General features: G+C 41.0%; 1 protein-coding gene across 2 annotated transcripts; it reads left to right on the top strand.

Annotated features, from left to right (window-relative positions):
- Positions 1–424: 424 nt before the first annotated feature.
- Positions 425–14,079, top strand: aspg (asparaginase homolog (S. cerevisiae)). 2 transcript variants are annotated; one of them, XM_027275150.1, is made up of 17 exons: positions 425–969; positions 1,931–2,060; positions 4,534–4,645; positions 4,770–4,895; positions 4,983–5,066; positions 5,593–5,719; positions 5,809–5,921; positions 7,208–7,393; positions 7,493–7,606; positions 7,737–7,856; positions 8,187–8,282; positions 9,372–9,535; positions 10,899–10,985; positions 11,505–11,604; positions 11,706–11,762; positions 11,888–11,932; positions 12,935–14,079. In XM_027275150.1, exons 1-17 carry the CDS (start codon positions 726–728, stop codon positions 12,965–12,967), a joined length of 1,938 nt encoding a protein of 645 aa, XP_027130951.1. In that variant the 5' UTR covers positions 425–725; the 3' UTR covers positions 12,968–14,079. The 2 variants fall into 2 exon arrangements, with proteins under 2 accessions (XP_027130951.1, XP_027130952.1); XM_027275151.1 differs by lacking the exon at positions 11,888–11,932.
- Positions 14,080–19,804: the final 5,725 nt, after the last annotated feature.

The following is a 19,804-nucleotide window of genomic DNA, read 5'->3' as shown; positions in this document are numbered from 1 at the left end:
AATTCATATGGATTGCTGAGAATAGCTACAATATTGTTGCTGTTTAGGCTAAATAAACAGACCAAAATAAATACAAAATCATTTATTTAAGAATTTAGAATGAAAAATCATTTGTCTTTTTGTATGAACCCTTTATGGGCGTTCCGATTTAAAACAAAACAAAACAAAACAAAAAAAAAACAAGGATGAGGACGTTTTGGATGAAGATGACAAAGTTTTTTCTGAGACTGAGTGACTTTTAGGCGACTCTGATGCCTTTTCGTTTGAGTTTGAGATCTGAGGATGTCCTAAAATGAACACCGTATTGCAGCTGGACCAGTTTGTCTCAGTTTGTCAATGTTAGTACTTATAGGTTTTCTTGTTGGCAGTAACACACGTTTTACAATTAAGTCTTTCAAAACGTACCCACCCCTACGTAATGACGTCACACTGGCCATTGCCCCTCTGCTTTTCCAGGGCAGAGTCCTAAAGGGTCCAACATGAGGAAGAGTTATTTACTGTAAACTCCGCTAACATCATTTATTCGTTACGTATACTGTATATGCGGTTCCGCCCCAGTTTCTCGGCATCACATGACTGCGATGGAAGCTCTCTGTGTGTTTATAACACTGGGTCATCACAGTGTATCATAGCGCCCACAGCACGTGGACCTCTTACAACAAACGCGCAGAAAAGGCGGGCGTGCAGCGCTCCGGATCACTTTCATCGCCACCTCACAGGTCATCATGGCGGATTACAACTTGACATCCCTCGCTCGTGCTTTGTCACAGCCACAGCTCGAGCTTCAGGCGGAAGGGACCAACGAAATCGCGAGTCCGCGGAGTTTACCGGTGCAGCCGCCGCGGCTGACGCGGCTGTCAAGCTGCACCTCGCTCGAGTTCTTTGACACCGCGACTTCACCTTGCGCCAGAGAGGCGCATGTCCTGGTCGTCAACACTGGAGGAACCATCGGCATGATGCGTCGTGACGGTATCTAACGTTACAGTGAACTTAACTTCTATTTTTAAGTCCTACACCCTATGGGAGCTACAGTATGTTAGCACCGTCGCTAGCGTGTTGTTGTCACGTTGTTGAGATCATCCTAATCTAATCCACACAGGCTGCAAACCGCTATCAAGCCTGTTTTAACCTACCATGATCATGAACTGCCCTCGTTGGCTGCTTTATTTCATGTTAAATGCAGCAGTGTCTCAACTGCTTTGACACGTTCAGTCAATTTAAAATGAATAAATCTCTGAGCATCATCATGAACCCATTCTCTCAATGAATAACTTGATGTTGACATTAGGTTATCTGGAGAATATGGTGAGACACAATAACATTCAAAGGTCCAACCTACCTGTCCTTTCAATATTGTCACTTTTTGTTTTCAGTTTAACATTTCAGTTCTTGACAGTCATGAAATATGGAAATTATGCAAACAAATTGTAGCCTTATTGTGCTGCAAACTTTTAAAGTTGGGTTCACTTTGCAGCACTGAAATTCAATTTAGTGTGCTTTTGTGGCTTTTATTCTCACGCTATATTTGTTTTTCTTCAGGGCTTTTGCACACGTGGCTGTCAGCCGCCACGTAACGTCTGTTTTTTTTGATTGATGTGTGGAAAAATCTGCTGCCGTTCCCTTAGACTGCACAGAAAAACTGCTTTCATGGAGCAGCTGTAAAAAAAACATGTGGCGGATGTGCTGAGTGTATGCACAGTTCTTCACTTTTGGTTCAAGATTTTATGTACGCCAGGTTAAATAGCCTAATAAGTGGAGTGTATGTAAAAAATTACAGTCAACGCCTGCAAAAAATGCCACTTCTTACATTTGCCACTAGGGTTCAGTATGAGACTGATGATGGTGTTGAGATGATTGCAGTAATCCAACAGATGGGAAAGCTATAAAGATAATAACATAACCACTTTTTTTCCTCTCCTGTTTCTGTCAGATAAAGTGCTTGTCCCAGAGGCCAATGCTTTGGTGGACAGACTGCGCAAGTTGCCCATCCTTCACGATGAGATGTATGCCCAGCAGACCGGCCTGTATGACTACTATGGAATGAGCACCCTGGTCCTGCCGTAAGTGCGCCCAGAATTCCTCCCTGCTCAGTCAGCATAAAGTCATCATGGTGTATTTTGTAGTAATTATAATAAGCTGAGTTCTGCTCTTTTTCATATTTCGCATTCGTGCGCACATGTCTGCAGTGTATGTTCTGACTGTATATGTAGTGTCTTGTAAACTATGTGCAATAAGGTAATTTGAAATGAATTAAAGTCAGCTTTACAAACACTTAAAATGAATCTACCCTACCAGTATCACAGTGATCTGGCGTCTAGTGTTTAATTGATACTTAACGTCAAATATTGTACCTGGAAGATTATCATGTGAGCGTCACATCTCTTATCTTGAACTGAAAGATTGTCGTGCAGTGTGTTCTTCAATTTCCCTTATACTAAAAGAATAACGTGCTTCACCCAAATACCCAAAGCCTATCACATTCCATTTGACTTATAGGACTACTTGTCTTCATAGTGAGGAAAAATGTATCAAGCTGTGTTCCTTAAAGTATGTTTATGTCTGTTACTCTGCACCAACAATCTAGCTGCTTTAATGTGTAGCGGAGGAGTAGCCCAGCTCAGATAACCTAATGTTTCTTGGAGGTTTAGTTTGTTAGAATAGCTGCTGTTTGCCTGCTGGGAACAGCAAGGATAACGTCTGTCTAGTCTGTTGCATGGTTGATTCATATTGTCTGGCGCATGTGCTGTGAAGATCATGAGAGCTGATCATCAGTTTCTGTAGGCTCCCAATTATTGGTAATGGTGAGACCGCCTCTACCATAAACTTAATTTTACTCACTAATTTCCATACCCCCTTTCATGTTCGATGCAGCTGTGAGAATAGTCGGTTGAACGGCAGGGTGGAGTCGGATGCATGGTAAAGATAAGGTATCGGTCCATCAGATTTTGCCAGACTGTTTTTGCAAAAACCTTTCAGAGGGCCCCCCACACCATTTCCACAACCTTCAACAGCTCCATGTTCGTTTTTAGCTGCTTGGTAAATGTCTTAAAAAATCGGTTCATTTGGATGAATACTGAGCTTTTTCCTCACAGAATTTTAACAAATTAACGTGTGAATATGTATCATCGGAAGTGTTCAGCATGACGTACTCTTTTAATATTTGCTCATCCTTGAGTTGGCAATTGAAGTAGGCTCATATGCAAGTCTAATTGACATACTGTTGAATATATGCCCAGCCTGTGTTGAAGGAGGCATTTAGTTTATTGATTTATTGAAAAACTTTATTCATGTGATGTCGAGAGGCAGCACCACAAGGCTGTTTGCACCCCACCTCCAACCTTCTTTCACTTCTTGAATCCCCCATCACACACACACACACACACACACACACACACACACACATACAGCTACATATAGACATAAACACACTTGCACACATATGTTCATTATTCCTAAGCTATAAGGCATCTTAGCACTGGTATGCTAATGTGTAGCTTTGCTACACCTTAGGGCGCACTGCCAGATAGATGAATAATTGGTGATTTGAATAGTATTTTTTCTTGTGGCACTTTGGCTTTAGGATTATCAACAACATATGTTCGAGGGTCGTGTGTGGACTTAAGGCTAATTAGAAGAGCGTGCTCAGGATCTCTGGTTGGGTGGACTCCGGCTTGTCTGTCCCCCTGCTGTTCCATTCAGCTCCTATCTCCATGTTATAAAGCTGCCCTATGGTAATGTGGGGGGGTGTCTCACCCTGTTTCTTTAAAAGGGAGATTAAAAAGAAAATCTTTCCATGGCTGTTTGGCCAGTCACGCTGCCTTTATATGGAGTGTCGCAGGTGGGACCATGAGGCGCTTGAGTTAAACTTTACTGGGAGGCGATATAAATATGTACATGCAAGGCTTCCTCCCATATCTTTAGGAAGAAAAGAAACAGGCTTTTGCTTTAACCTGGAATGACTCGCCAAATAAAACTCATGATAAACAGCCACCTTATGTCCCTCGGCTTCCCCTGTATTTACAAAAAAACAGCGTTAAAGCTCCAGAGAACATTAGGACTTGACAGTGGAAAGGAAAAATGGCACATTTTGAAGCGCAGCTCTCTCTGGCAGTATACCTACCATGCCCCTCCCTTTTCTAAAACTCCCTCACTGTGTGTCTGAAACAGGTTCTGGCACCCTACCGCTGAGACAGAAGGCCCGGCTAAATAGACTTTGTCTCGCTTCATAAAGTCAGCTTGGTTTTTAGCATTCCCCTACCCTTCTTTAAACTCACTTTTCAAATTTAACCCGAACTTGATCCAACTTTATTAAATAAGCACACTGAAGACAATCATTTGCCTCAGTGAGGATAATAATCACTCGATTAACCATGTGTCCTTTTTGGAGTGAATGCCTGCACAAAGAAAGACTGAAATCACTGATTTATTTTGGGCTGTTTGTCCTGCTTTTGTTGCGTAGTAATTAAATGTGTATGTATAATGAATGATATAAAATAAAACAAACCATATGAAATAAACTTCTCTCTCTTCCAGGTCGATTCCAGGTTATAAGAGGATAATCTACACTATTTTGGAGTACAACCCTTTGCTGGACTCCTCCAATATGACTCCAGAGGACTGGATTAGAATTGGAAAGGACATTGAGGTACTTGCTGCTGAATGTATCAATTCATCCTGTAATATTCATATTGCTCTTAAAACATATATGGTTGAAAAAATTATAAATGTAGCTGTAAATAATTCCCTTTTTTTTTCTTGTTTTATTCCAGAAAAACTATCAAAGCTACGATGGATTTGTGATCCTTCATGGCACAGACACTATGTCTTACACAGCCTCTGCTCTGTCCTACATGTGTGAAAATTTGGGCAAACCAGTCGTTGTCACTGGCTCACAGGTAAAAGAGATGCTGCCAAGGGTCTAACAAAAAGAATAAATGTGTCTGCGGCATTTTAAGTGACGATAAGATGCCTTCTGTCTTCAGGTGCCTATCTATGAGGTCAGAAATGATGGCAGAAACAACCTGCTGGGGGCGCTGATGATTGCAGGCCAGTTTGTCATTCCCGAGGTGAGGAACTGGAGATTGGACATGCACTACATGAACTCATGAACACGGAATTCTATTTTTAGTGAAGTGTTATTTGTGTTTTTGTATTTGTGAATGAGAAAAAGAGTAAATATGAGACTCAAGGCGATCACCAGTTTCTTTTGTGAGCTTTCAAGATTTTTTTTATATGGGGTTGATGCATGATAAATAAATTAATTCAAAGGTTATGATTTTGTAAATCCATATATTTGTTCATGGGCTAAGAAAATACAACGTGTTCCGCAAAGACACTGTCAGCAACGACTTGTCTGATGAGAATACTTTCTACTGACTGTGTGTCGCAATACCGAGCAACAATTACAGAACAGGAAGAACACTGAAAAGTCTTCTCTACCTGTGTATCTATGTACGATTGTATTTTGAAATGTTACGTATACACAGGATTTATATGTTGAGTTCTATGGTGTTTTAAAGGGATTTTGTTCTTGTAAAGAAGCACATGTTTTGTATTAAATATATAACTATGAGTATCTTTGTCTCTTTTTAGGTGTCCTTGTACTTCTACAACAGTCTCTACAGAGGGAATCGTACGACCAAGGTGGATACTGGGAGTTTCAATGCCTTCGCCTCTCCTAACTTGGCTCCTTTGGCCACCGCTGAAGTGGATATTAAAAGTAAACAGTGGTGTAATTAGTCCGTCACACTCCTTTGTGTGTGTGTGTTCTGTTATTTTTATTTGTTTTCTCCATCTTTTCCTTTTTAGTCAACTGGGATACAGTGTGGAGGGCAAACACCACAGCAAAGTTTCATGTCAGCACCGAGCTGAACAGTAACGTGGGACTGCTCCGGCTCTTCCCAGGAATCACTGCTGCTACTGTAAGTCGCTCAGCCCCTGAATCACACCAGAGATGTTTATTCTTTCTCTGTCACAGTCATCTAATGTCTAAAGGTTACTAGTTGCTCTTGGTCTTTGATGTGACACACAGCCGGAATAATCAATAGGTGTTCTGGGGCAAATTATTCAGCTTGTCATCGTCTGATGTATTGCCTTATACACAGATTTGACTGATTTGCCCAAACTATCGGTCGTACAATCGAGACAAAAGAGTCGCATTACAGTTCAATCATGGCCTGCTTTAAGTGTGCATAATCTCAGAATGACAATCTGCTTTATTGGCATCTTGAATCTGATTCATTCCATTATTTATTATTATTATTATTACCGTTTCAAATTAACACTAAATCTTATTTAATCACCCGATGGAAGGAGTGAAATCTTGATGTTGCTATCATGAGTTTTCCTTCTCAGTGTATTAAAAAATATGTTCTTCAAAGGTAACTGACTGCTCAAAAGTGTTGTTTTGTCAAACTGCAATAAAATACAGTTAACTTTAATTTAATTATGCCATTACCCGTCTTCTGTTACCTTCCTGGTCATGTAAACTGCCACCAAAGCTCAGCCTAAAGAAAGATGAGAAGAAGTTATGGGCCATGACCAATCACCCTGTAAAGAGGGAGGACTGTCGTAGATATCGTAACGTTTAGCCGCACCTCCCCCTGCAGAGGCTGCTGGGAGACTGACTTTACTGTCTCAATCTGCTCTCATTGCCCAGCTCGGCTATCAACACTTCCTTACAGCCTTTAACTGTCTTTACGAGGCACCGTTTTGATTAGGCACCAGGCCCTCGTGTGCCTTACCACCTCTGCCGTATGAGAGCTTCATTGGTAATCTGCGTCAAGCATTTCTTGTCAAAACTGCTTATCGCATCAAAAAATACTGACTGAACCTGGCACTTTTAATGTCACCTTCTTCTCACATTTTATGGTAACTGCCTTGGTCTTGCCAAGTGACTTTATGCTCGCTAACACCTTCAGATTAATTGCTCTCCATCCTGCCATTTCAGTCATCTGCCATTCTAGTCATATGCCATGGCTAATGATGTGGTATAGGGCCTCCTGGTGCCAGCCAACCAGTGATAGTGGAGAGATACTGGTAGATGGCACCAGATGGGCTTTTAGGAGAGTGGATGGTCTCATGCATTTGAGTGAAAGACGCTGCAGGAAAAATAACATGGAATACTAATTCCTCAATTCGATTCTTCACAGTTTAGTTGTAAATTTTGGAAGTTTGCAATGTGAATCGTTGGTAAATCTGTGTCCAGGTGAGGGCTTTCCTCCAGCCGCCCATGCAGGGTGTTGTCCTGGAAACGTTTGGCAGCGGAAATGCCCCCGATAACCGTCCTGACCTGTTGGCGGAGCTAAAGAAGGCCACTGATGCCGGTGTCATCATAGTAAACTGCACCCAGTGTCTGAGGGGAACCGTGTCTTTATCTTACGCCACTGGCAAGGTGAGTCACGTCACCTACTAGTCAATCCTGGACCACTTTTACTACATTTTGTGGCGTTTTTGAAACATCAATCAAAATTTACATCCTGTGATTTCTCAGGTGTTGCTGGATGCAGGACTGATAGCTGGTGGGGACATGACTCCAGAGGCAGCCCTGACAAAGCTGTCCTACGTGCTGGCTCTGAAAGGCCTCGATCTAGATGCCAAGAAGAAGGTTGGTGTTCACATTTTAAACACTTTATTTTCTATAGAGTACAAACAAACTCCACATGATCATCAGAAGAAGATCATCATGAGCAAAAAAAAGTGAAGTACATGTGTTTTATGTTTGTGACACTGTCCAGATGATGGGGACAAACTTGCGAGGAGAGATGGCTGTTGACTTGGCAGGATCCAAGCTGTCTCTGAGTGACAGCCGCTTCATCCAGGTCATCGCCAAGTCTCTGCGCGTCAGCTGCAAGGAGGTGAGGATATCACCTGCACACAGACTTAAAAAGTGACTATCACTTCACCATACAAACAGATTTCCAACAAACACATACACACACACACACACACACACACACATATTTCTTATTTCTCTGAAGCCAAACTGCTTTAACTTGATATGCATTCATCTATAATTGACTCTCAATTATATGTTTGTCTTGTTTAATTTCAGACAGTGGAATATGGATATAATGAAGGCCAGATATGTTGAAATGTTGAAATGCTGTTCCAAAACTTCAGACGTTCACTCATTGCACATTCAAGGAGCAGTTTTTAAAAAAAAATCAAGTGTGTGCTGTCTGCAGGAACTGGAAGCCATCCGCGATGCCCTGACTCCCCCACTGGCATGTGCTGCTGCTAAGAACGGAGACATAGAGGCTTTAGAAGCCCTAAAGGAGATGGTAAACAACCCTACGCTCACACAGTGCTATGACATTTCTCCAAACAAAGCTAGTGCTAAACTTCTATGCCAGCAGAGCACTAGTAGCACAGACACTAGCACAGACACCGATCTCACTCGTGTTTGTTTTGTGGGGTAAACATACCCAGCTGATCCTTTTACAAGGATTTTTTGTCAAAACAGTTTTCAGGGTCACTCAAAAATGACACAGGAAACACACAGGCACCCTGCTAAACAAAATATGAAGCCAGACTGGTACAGCAGCCTTGAGCTGCCCCAGTGGTCACATGCACATGTTTGTATGTGGCTTGACTGGTGTGCACTCTGCTTGAATTACTCAACAGTTTCTAAGGACAACTCTAAAGTAATATCTTTTATATCCCTATGTTTAGATACAAGCTTGACAATCAAGTGGTTGTTTAATACAATTTTTGAATTTTCATTTCGCCCTCTACTCCTCATTTATTTGCTTGTTGCCTCTGAACAATAAAACAGAAGGGTACAGTTTGTTACAGGATAAAGCTGGTGATATAAGATGATTTTATTATTGTCAACACATCCTACAATGTGGCAGTCAGTCTCCTAACACTTTCCAACTTTGCTCATTCCCACATGTTCTTACTGAAGCAATAAAGAGGAACATGTCACCAATCTGTGTGGCTCATCAATAGTTTTTGGATATGATAACAGAAGTTTATGACAGTAACAGCTGCCATTTTGAGAAATTGGCAACCAGTTATAGGCAAAATGAGCATCCCGATTTTTGATATTTGTTGCAATAGCAAGATTCAAAACTGAAGTCAGACAACGCTGCGCGTGTTGGTGCATTTAATTTTGTTCGAGTTCCATGATAAGCTTTCAAAAAATCCTTTTCACATTATTAAGCTGATATACAACCGCATAGTGTCTTCATAACTCAAAATAATAACTGTAAGAATGGCAACTTTATTTAAATTTTGAGCCCTGCAGAAGAAAAAGCTATAACAGGCTTTAGACTCACAGATAATATTTGTTAGCAGGCTCAATTCATTGTTGGCTTTGGTCTTTATCACTAGACATATCCTTAAACTCATGTGTTCCTTTGTCACAGGGCAGTAACTTGTGTCTGGGTGACTATGATGCACGTACACCCCTGCATGTTGCCGCCTGTGAGGGCCACCTTAAAGTGGTGAAGTACCTGCTGCATCAAGGAGCTTCAGTCTACGCTAAAGATCGCTATGGGGACACACCCCTGTCCAACGCTGTACGCTTCAGGTACCAATCACCTCATTCCAAACAATAAGGGCTAATGTTGTTTGTGTTTGTTTTCATCTGTCTGTTGGAGTAATAATGCCATTTATGAGGTTGCAAGCACGACATTTGGAATTCCCCTTTCACCCATTAGCAACCGTTGAGTGTTTCCTAAAGAAAAAAAAATGTAGTTAATAGTGGCAATAGAAGAGACTTCATTAAATGAAGGCTGCTGCAAGGTAGGGAATCTGGCTCTGCTTAAATGACAGGAAGGGAGCAGCGGCTGACAGAGGGGGGTTGAAACCAGGGGGACAACTCGTAATGGAGTTTAGAGACCAGGCAATAATTATAAACTAATTAGGCTAATTGTCATCTGACAGTTTAGACAGTGTTTATTTTTACCAAAGCTATTTTCTTAATTTTCGTCATTCATTGACATTGCTCTGAATGTCTATCAGGGAAACGATGTTTCAGTGTTACTGCTATATTGAGCCTCAGGGTGAAAACGTTGTATGTGTCAAAGCTGTGCCAAATGGCTGTTGTCCTATTTTAACGGTTGGCACTGCAAGTATGGACTTGTTTCCTTTTGTGGCGATAGAGGTGTATCGGAGTACTAAACACCTGTCGTTACACTTCCTATGCTACACTGTTCAGCCCACTTTGCCCTTCCTAAATGTATTTAATGAAATGACACTAAGTAATAGAACTGGAGTTTTGACTTTGAGGATTGTCTGACGCACTTAAATGTCTCTTTAACATTTGATAGTGTGCTTCAGCCTGATGCCCATATAAGGAGTGGCAGCGAGGACAGGTAGAGAAGGGTTAAACAAGAAATATGGGGAGTGTCCTCTGAACCAGTCTTACCAACCTGCTCCCAGTTTCACAGATGAGAGATACTGGCTTCTTAACGCTCAACAGGAAGTCTCCTGTGTCCTTATTAATAGTTTCTTTGGTTGTGGCTCGACATTCCTCGAAACAATTAAGCATCAAATTGAACTCTGGGTAATTTAACACGTGGCAAGCCCAGCTCTTATTTTTAAACTCAGCTGCTAAATCATGAACAAATTTAGTTTTGCTTTGTTTTATTGTTAACTCGCTGTCCACAAATGTCACTGCAGGTGACTCGTGCGTGGGCGGTTCATTGTGGGGACAAGAAACTTGTTCTTACATGCCAAACTACAATCGCTGCCACACAGACTCTGTCGATGAAAGTCCAGATTTTAAACTAAAGTGTTTGAAAACAACATTTATCCTTTTCATTAGGATTGATCAGGCGATGGTTTCAGTACCAGCTGATTTTAAGTGATATCTTTTATGTAATGCAGTAAAAAATATACAGCTCCTTTTTTATTTATTTATTTATTTGCATGTCCTTTAACTAACATAGGCACAAGGAGGTCGTGCAGCTGCTGAGAAAGACTGGAGCTCACTTCACTCGAGACAAGTTGGAGGAAGCAGGAACTGAACTGTGCAGGTGAGACACACGAGAAGCATGTCTTAAAACAATCGCACGCATCGTACAGTCACAAATATTCTCAGCTATCCACTGTGACCCATCCTACATAGTTGACACAGGCACAACCAGTTGTCCCACTGTTACACAAACTGTAGGAATGCCCCCTGGCAGCATAGCTTTTGATCTGTTCTGCTGATCTCTGGAGTCGGCATCTCTGTTAACACACTGTCTAGCCACTGTTTTTTATCGGGCTGAGACACTCAACAGGTTTTGTTTCAATTTACAGTTTCAGAAACACACCTTATGTTTGGTACGATTTAAAAATGTGTCTCTGTGCCTGTATTATTGTAAATGGAAAACATTGAGTCATGAAGCCAGACACTATTGATTTTTTTTGCTTTGATGCGCTGGCCAGTTTTAGTCTCTTTACATAACTTATCCTTCAGCCTGTGTCTATTTGTTTGGGTCAACATTACTGGAAATTTGGGGAACTGGGACCTTTTGCTGTGATAATAACTGTCAAATCCGGTGTATCAGCCTGGCAGCCAGTGGTGACATGGAGGGCCTGGAAATCTGGTGCCTTGCTGGAGCGGATCTGAGTAAACCAGGCTATAATGGACAAACGGCAATCCAAGTGGTGGGTTCTAGAGACACTTATTCCACTTAAATAACACTTGAAAACTCAAAGTAAAGCGACTTCTTTTTCATTCTCTGTTCTCTTTTTTTCTCCTCTCACAGGCCAACGATGTTGGCAGAGCTGAAATGGTGACATTTTTAGCACGTGAACTCATGAAGGTATCCACTATTCTGCATTTTGGCTGCTTTATATTTCTTATTTCTCTAAAGCCAAACTGCTTTAACTTGATATGCATTTGTCTATAACTGACTCTCAATTACATGTTTGTCTTGTTTAATTTCAGACAGTGGAATATGGAAATAATGAAATTAATGATGACAATGAAGGGGTAAATGAGACTTGTGTTTCCCAATATTAGCGCATTTCCCATAGTGAGCATGATCCCTTTTAGAATGGCTCTGATCTGTCTTTGTGTCCATCACTTTCTGCCTGTCATCCATCCATTTTCTATGCTGCTAAGGATTGTTGGATTGTGTTTCCAAGCATGCTTTGCACAAGCTTGCACCCCTGGATAGAACACAGTCCATCAGGGAAAAAAAAACACACACAAACAGTACTTTCACACATACAGACAATTTAGAGCTGCCGATTCATCTGGCACCCAGAGGAAAACCCAGAAATCCTGTAAAGATGGTTTTTCAAGTACTCATTGCAGACATTATTTACAATATGTCAGCCAAGGAAGAGACACGTGAAGCAATTTGCTCGATCAGCATAGCCATCTAGTCTGCTACATCACTCAGCTGGTCTGTTTATCTAGAGTTATTCTACCAGTCACTGAGGTCATGTGAAGTTTGAAGCCAGAAGTCCGAAGACAAGTACCACAGTCCCTACGCTTAAAAAAATACATAAATTATAGACACCAGGGATCACAACCTAGATAGAAAATTGCCTACCCTTCATAGCATTGCAAATATTTGTGTGGCATTTTAGTTTTAGTTTTGAGAATTAGCCAGTACCTTTTTGATTTTAAGATAATCATAACTCCGGCCATTTCTTTCTTTCGTCATGATCATCAGATCAAATCAGATCATCTGTAGTTCCTGCATTTGCATGCTTGCAAATGTTAAACCTGTGTAGCCTGCTCTGTGCTAGGCTGACCTGTGTGTGTGTGTGTGTGTGTGTGTGTGTGTGTGTGTGTGTGTGTGTGTGTGTGTGTGTGTGTGTGTGTGTGTGTGTGTGTGTGTGTGTGTGTGTGTGTGTGTGTGTGTGTGTGTGTTTGCTGAAACACCTCTCGCCTCCCCCGTGCTGCATATTAATCCTGTCTCTTTGTCTCTGTGGCAGATCACGTTCACCGCCACTCCAACAGAACTCTTTGTCTCTGTGGCAGATCACGTTCACCGCCACTCCAACAGAACAGTGAGCCGACGCTTGCAGTGAGCCGTCACACTACAGAAATCGCCCTCCATTTATTTCCACTACGTCCCCAAACAGTCCTCTACACACCGTCCACTGTCCTGCCGAATTTAACTCGAGAGTGAGAGTCTCTTTCACTTTGAGTGCTTATATTTGTGTATATTTCAAGCCATCTTTGCTTACAGTCTTTCCCTCCTAATCCACCTAATAACACAGCATTCTGTAACAATTGCACAGTGCTGAAATAGGCCAACACTATATGTGTGTATAAATTAATGTTTGGTTTTTGCACAAAAGTATGTGTATGTATAAGGAAACATATCAAACTGAATGTTTTAATCAAATGCTTTTATGACTGAACATGAACAACAGACTCTTACTGTAATGATCAATCAGGGATTTGAGGCTGAACTTGAGCCGTTTAACAAGAACAGTGCTGATACCTCTAAGGACCATTAGTCCTAAACAGTGTAAACAACGAATGACATTGAAATTTTATTTTCTATATACCAAAACACTTAAAGAACTGTGACATTACTTTATAAAGTAATGTTGCCTGTAGCTATAGCAAATTTATTTGTGATATGGCACAACAGGGTACATTCATATATTTTGTTTTTATGCTTATTTTAACAGTGAGATACTAGAAAGTGTCTAAATAAAAATAAGGAGTGTCTTTTTATCATCTTGATCAAGTTGTACCAAATGTCCACTTCGGACTAAGACTGCAGAGGTTTTCATTCCCTTCTGCTCAAACAGGCGCTACAAAAACCTGTTACCTTTCAGGCTCATCCAGCCTGTTTTACACAGTGGCAGTCGAGCGAGAAGAGTCGCATATCTAACCCTTTTGAAATGTAAAGGGGAAATTCGGACTATTGTGTGAGCCAGATAAAGCCATAGTTTCTTGTTTTTATTTCACGTCTTTTGATTGTCTTCTCACAGACGAGACTTTTTGTTCTTATCTTTGTTGTGTAAGGAGAAAATTGTTCTTTGCTTTGATGTAATTTGCTTTTAAAAATCAGTATGTATCAGTTGTGTTGCACTCTTAAAGTTATGGGTGATGTATATGTGATTTGCCTGTGGTTTTAAAGTGAAAACAACTTCCAAATTACTTGAAATTCGTCCTGCTGTTTACAGTGATGTTATTGTTTCACTGTTGTATTAAAAAAAGTAGCAGAGAATAGAAGAATGTGTCAGTGTGTGTCTGTGTGTGTGAAAGGGATTTTGGTGTTCGGTTTCTGTAAAAAAAGCAACAGAAATAAATCTCTTGTCTAAAAGCAGTGTCTCCTGTGTTTCCTACTATTAACCCCGAAACTCACATGAAACTGTACACATGACGCTCCCGGATAAAGATTTCTCAGCATTTTCCCATTTGCCATAGTTTTCTGTATGAATTGGCGCACGTCTAACCCTATTATTGGAGGTAATTTCTCTTAGTGTGCACAGTTCTCTAAAGAAATGTGTTCTGAATAATAACTGGAATGTGACTGGTTTTTGGGAGGAATAGTACTACATCAAACCCAAACGTGGAGCTCTTTTAATACATTTCTGTGTGAGCCTTTACTGTGATATGAGAGAAATTTAACAGAAATTAGACAGAAAGTTAGAAGACAATAAAATTCCAAGAGTCCATGTGACTTCTTGGCCTGCAGTGGCTGGTATTTGCTATCTCTGTCTTGAGGGCGGCTGCCCTATGGTGCACCTTGCTGGTGGAACCCAGCTCATCCGGTTAGACCAGCATGGGCCTCATTCCTCTCTGAATGAAAGGCTTGTATGAACATAGCCCCAGAACAGTATATAAAGAGCTCTATTCTGCAAGTCACTCAGTCTGGGCTGGGATGACACCAAGGAAGCACCATCTCAAGAAAAGGACAGAACTCACCTTCTCCAGGTAAGCACTCTTGACACAGAGCTCGGAGTCGGTCAGTCCTCTTGCTTGTTTTTGTGGATTTCTCTCACTGCTGACAAATCCTTTCAGGAAATTAATTCAAGCTGCTGTTTTTTCTTCTTCTTCTTTTCTTCTTCTTTTCACCAGTGGGATCAACAGTTTGGAGGACGGACTTTGCCCCTGAAGAAGTGTGTGTGGTCTCTCTGATTAAGTGGTTCTCAACAGTTCAACAGTTCTTTGAGAAAATTGTGAAATGTTTAGGACCACTTGACCAGTCAGACAAATGCTGTCAGCTTTGGAAAATACTGCCTCTGACTGAATGGAGCTTCTTCATTTTTTTTAAAGGACCAACACCTCCCGAGGCATGCATTTAAATGATTGTAATATAACTGTGATTTCCTCTGCTTCTCTGTTCCCTTAATGTCTCTCTCTGTCTTTTACTCTCATTGTGCCCCCTTGTGTTACAACACCAACCGCAGTCCAGGAGCTGTGGGAGGCTGTAAAAATAATCAGGCGTCGGTAATTTCATTCTGCTGGCACAAAAACAACAGTTTTTAACAGCTCTGCTGCTGCAGTAAGTCATTTTTTTCTGCTTTAATGTTGCTACTATTCAGAAGTACTGATTAAAACAAGTCAATAAAGAATCATTTGTCTCTGTTGAGTCTGTGTGGGATGGTGGGCCGTGCGTCAGCGATGGTCGCTGTCCAAAGTACTGAAACTTGCTGATCAGGTTGTAGCAAAATCCATACACCTTATTTATTTATATAAAAAATTTAATCTGATCTGCCAAATTGGAGAAGAATGATGACTATTTTTGGGGTAAGTATAGGTAAATAATTAGATATGAGTCCTAAATGACCTAAACCACTCATTAACCACAGTTAGACTGCAAATGCCTTACTTAAATCCTAAACACACGACTGCACTTAGATCTTTTATTTTCAGGACTTAGTTTGATGGGAAAACCTGACCCAAAGACTCAAAATCTGACACAAGTCCCCCAAGATATAGGCTACTTTATACCGCATAAATCATTCATGAAAGCACCGTGCACCGATTATTCCCCCTCTCCTTTTAGACAGCCCCTGTCTCCTTTTCCCCTCTTTGATCTCCTCCATGCGCCAAGAACTATCAATATTTGCTAAACGTTTCTCACAAAGCCTGGCCGTGCACCAGGAAAGCTTGCAGAGGTCTCACAGGCAAGAGGATAAGACATAGGAGAGGCATTAATGAGAGGCCCAGAGCGGTTTCCCCTGTGCGTGCACAAGGGCAGCAGATGTAGCAGCACAGGCAGTCCCAGGAGACCCTCCCCGTCCTCGGAATTTCATCAGCGACCAGGGGACACCCAACCCAGACCTCCTCCATCGGGGAGAGCTGGGCGACGGACGTGGTAAATCATCTTTACTATGGATTGTAATTATCGGTTTGCTGACAATCCCTCCTCCTCCTCCTGTGACGAAACGTGTGTGTGTATGTGTGAGTGTGTGTGTGTGTATTCCTGTATGGTGATGAGTCGCGTGGTTTGTGGGGATCAAATATAATTTATTCATCCCTAGAATATTTATCATCATCCCCCTCTGCTCATCTGTCAAAGCATCATTGTTACATGAGAGTCTGAATCTTTGGTTTTTAATCATCTCTGACCTGCTGATAAAAAAAATAAAAACGGATTAAAGACCCTCAACGTTTTTGTTCCTGTACAAGTGACCTGCAACTCTGAAGTTCAGAAACACTGACTGGTTTTATAAATTACACCTTCACCTACTGCAAACGTGAAAATAAAGTTGAAATAAAACTTTTTGGCAGCCATCAGGACCCAGAACCACTGGGTAACATTTGGAGATATCACGTTTTTAAACATAATTTCCTTTTATCATTTGATTCCATTGTGTGTGTGTGTGTGTGTGTGTGTGTGTGTGTTTTCAGTTAGAGTGACATTTCACATTTCAAGAACAGCTTTCTCGTCATACTTACTAAAAGTCAACCTGCTGTATAACTTCCTCTTTGATTTTCTAAAGTTATATATATATATATATATATAGTAGATATATATATATATATATAGATATATATATATAATAATATATATATATATATATATATATATATAGTATGTTAACAGGAAATCTGTGTTAGAAACTGAGGGTACAGAGTTAGAAAGATATGACCATTGACTAACCAGGTGAGCCCTGTTGCATTATGGGAAATGTAGTATTCAGTGTTCTTGGAGCTTGACTCACACTGTGCACTACAAGTCCAAATATCTGAGCCTGCGCTTCTTAGATTTTGACAGTGTTATAAAACCTGCCTGTTGAGGTACAGCAGTACCATAATAAATGGCAGGAGCATCCATTTAAATCCACTGAACCACACACTGATCCATACAGTTTCTGTACCATTTGCCGCAGTTACAGCAACTCTGATCTGAATGCATTGTCAAGCTGTGATTCAGAAAATATGGCCATACCTCACAGTGAGTGCTGTCATGCTGTCTCACTGCGGCTCCATGTGGATGACATCATTACAGTCTGTGTCACTGCTGTTGAGCTTCAGAAGGAACTGCTTCAGATTCATGCATGCTAAAGGTCTTACTGACTTTAGGACAGCAGATGCATTATTTAACACCAACAGTTACAAATACTTTCAATTGTCATGCTGCTCAGAGGTCACACACAAGTTTTATTCAGTATCAGCTGATGATTTCAAAGCACATTTTGATTGATTTGTATTTTTATATAGCCTACAATAAAGTTGATTAAAATCAATCCAAATCAAATCAGTTCTCATTTAATTTATGAAAACCTTTTCCCTACAGTTGGGCTTCATCATCATAGTAAGTAAATAACAATTCAGTGTCTCCTATTTGATATTCTCATGTCAAAAATACAATGATAGGACTGCATATGTGGTGGTGTAGAATCCTGCAATACCATAACGTAAGCTATGATGAGGCCATCACTACGTGCCACAGACACACTGTAAGTCCCTGCATGGATATTATAGGAATATTACAGGGGATCAGTCGTTAGGGGTTATGGCCAGGACTGTCATTGTGCTTTACATCTTCTTGTGGTGGTGGTGGTGGTGATGGTGGTGGGGGGTTAACAACGACGCAACAGCAAATCGGGTGGGAGAGCAGGTCATCACTGTCTGACAGGAGAGAGAGCGAAAGAGAGAGAGGCTGACTGAGTGAGTGGCTGAGAGAGAGAGAGAAATAAGGGGAGAATGGGGGAGTAAGAGAGAGGCTGGAGAACAGAGAGCAGCAGACGCACAAGGTGCTCCTTCGCTCTCAGACCTGCAGCGCTCAAAGATCAGACACAAACAGCCTCATTGTGGCTTTAAAAGTATTTCACTGGATGTAAACCTCTTTTCTTTTGCATGCCTGATGGATTGTATTGCTTTATTGTCTATTCGGACTACTGGAAACCTGAGAGGCTGTTTTACGCACACGTGCGAGCGCTCACCGTGAGTCACTGGATGTCCGGATTAAAACAACTTGCGGATCTTTTTGGAGGGTACAAGAGAAATGAATTAGATGGATATACAAATCAAATAGATTTCCCGAGGAGTGGAATATTTTTTATAGGCTACACTCGCAGCCCACATGGCTTTGCCAAACTCATCGGGGTCTCCCGGAGCTGGGAAGCCCAACCCCGGAGTCATAGACCTGGGGACAATCTTCGTTGACTCCGACATCATATTTGGATTTACAAGTCACCTTCTGAAGAGAAAAACAAAGGTAAGACTATCCCGAAGGGGTGACTGAAACACAAAAATGTGATCTCACGCTGATGTGTTCTCGCGTATAAAATAAATGGGAAATAGCGATTAGACTGACAACTGATGTGACGGCTCCTGTCCGGTATTCAGGACCTGGAACAGCACCTCGCAGCATTTTCAAACACTTCTTTTGCTCTTAAACCCATCCCTGGATTTTACGCACGGCCAGTTTGTGCTTCTGAACCTATTTAAGCTGCAAATAAAAGCCTCTCTGCCTGCGATCAACTTTTATTCTCTGAAACAGCACTTAGTGGTCAAAGCGCATCCTAAAGGTTGGACAGAAAGTAATTACAAGGAGCTCTCAAATAAGACTCATCTGATTTAAATATGTTTGGTGACTTATAAAAGGAGCGTTTGTGGATTATCTGATCTATTTTTAAATAATTAATAATAATAATAATGAGAGTGTGATTTTAGTTTCCAAGCATAAATGTTTACGTGTCTTTCAGACAATCCTTTTGCAGCCTCAAGAGCTTTAAACCGCTTTAAATGACAGATATAAAATGTATTTGACTATTTGAGTCCGTCACATCGTCTTGAATTTGATCTGAGTTTTACAACCAGAAGACAAAAGGCTGTGAGTTTTTCTAAATGGGTCGTTTGAGGGCAAAAAAAAAGGAGAAACCGTTTCAGATGTGAAGAGCAGAAGCGCATGTGGCCACTGTCGCTTACATCACCCGCATAAAATATTTAAAGTTTACCAATTAAATATTTAACCTTAGTACCCCCACACCCTTCCAGTTTGGGAAATGCTGCTCTGTATTTTGGCCAGAGGATGGCGCCAGACACCAACAACACAGAGGCTGCTGATGTTCCCTGACACTGAGCTGTGAAACAGAAACCCATTGATAGAAATCATTTATTCTATTCTCTAGCCTGATAGCTAGATGGACCAATTAATCAACACTTAAGTGGCTGGGATGTAAGGACCCTGAATTCAATTCAACTATTTAATGCAAAATTCAGTCAACACAATGGATAGTGTGATAATGATGCAGTTTTATTATCTTATCAGACGACATAAAAAATAATAAAAATTTTCTCAAAATATCAGTAAGAGAGTAGACCACCTCAAAACCTGCTGAACCTCAGTATAAAGTCATGTTGTGGAGACAAACTTTAAATCCAAATGGAGATGCCTAAAATCTTATGATGAAAAATGATGTGTAAGCCATC

This window comes from Larimichthys crocea, chromosome XXIV (genome assembly GCF_000972845.2).
Source record: "Larimichthys crocea isolate SSNF chromosome XXIV, L_crocea_2.0, whole genome shotgun sequence".
NCBI classification, from domain to species: domain Eukaryota; kingdom Metazoa; phylum Chordata; class Actinopteri; family Sciaenidae; genus Larimichthys; species Larimichthys crocea.
This window is presented reverse-complemented; position numbering and strand designations above follow the sequence as displayed.

Coding starts and splice junctions, on each gene's coding strand:
- aspg (XM_027275150.1), top strand. CDS start 726: ATGGCGGATTACAACTTGACATCCCTCGCTCGTGCTTTGTCACAGCCA. Junction 5,720..5,808: donor CGCTGAAGTGGATATTAAAA/GTAAACAGTGGT, acceptor TTTCCTTTTTAG/TCAACTGGGATACAGTGTGG. Junction 7,857..8,186: donor TGCGCGTCAGCTGCAAGGAG/GTGAGGATATCA, acceptor TGCTGTCTGCAG/GAACTGGAAGCCATCCGCGA.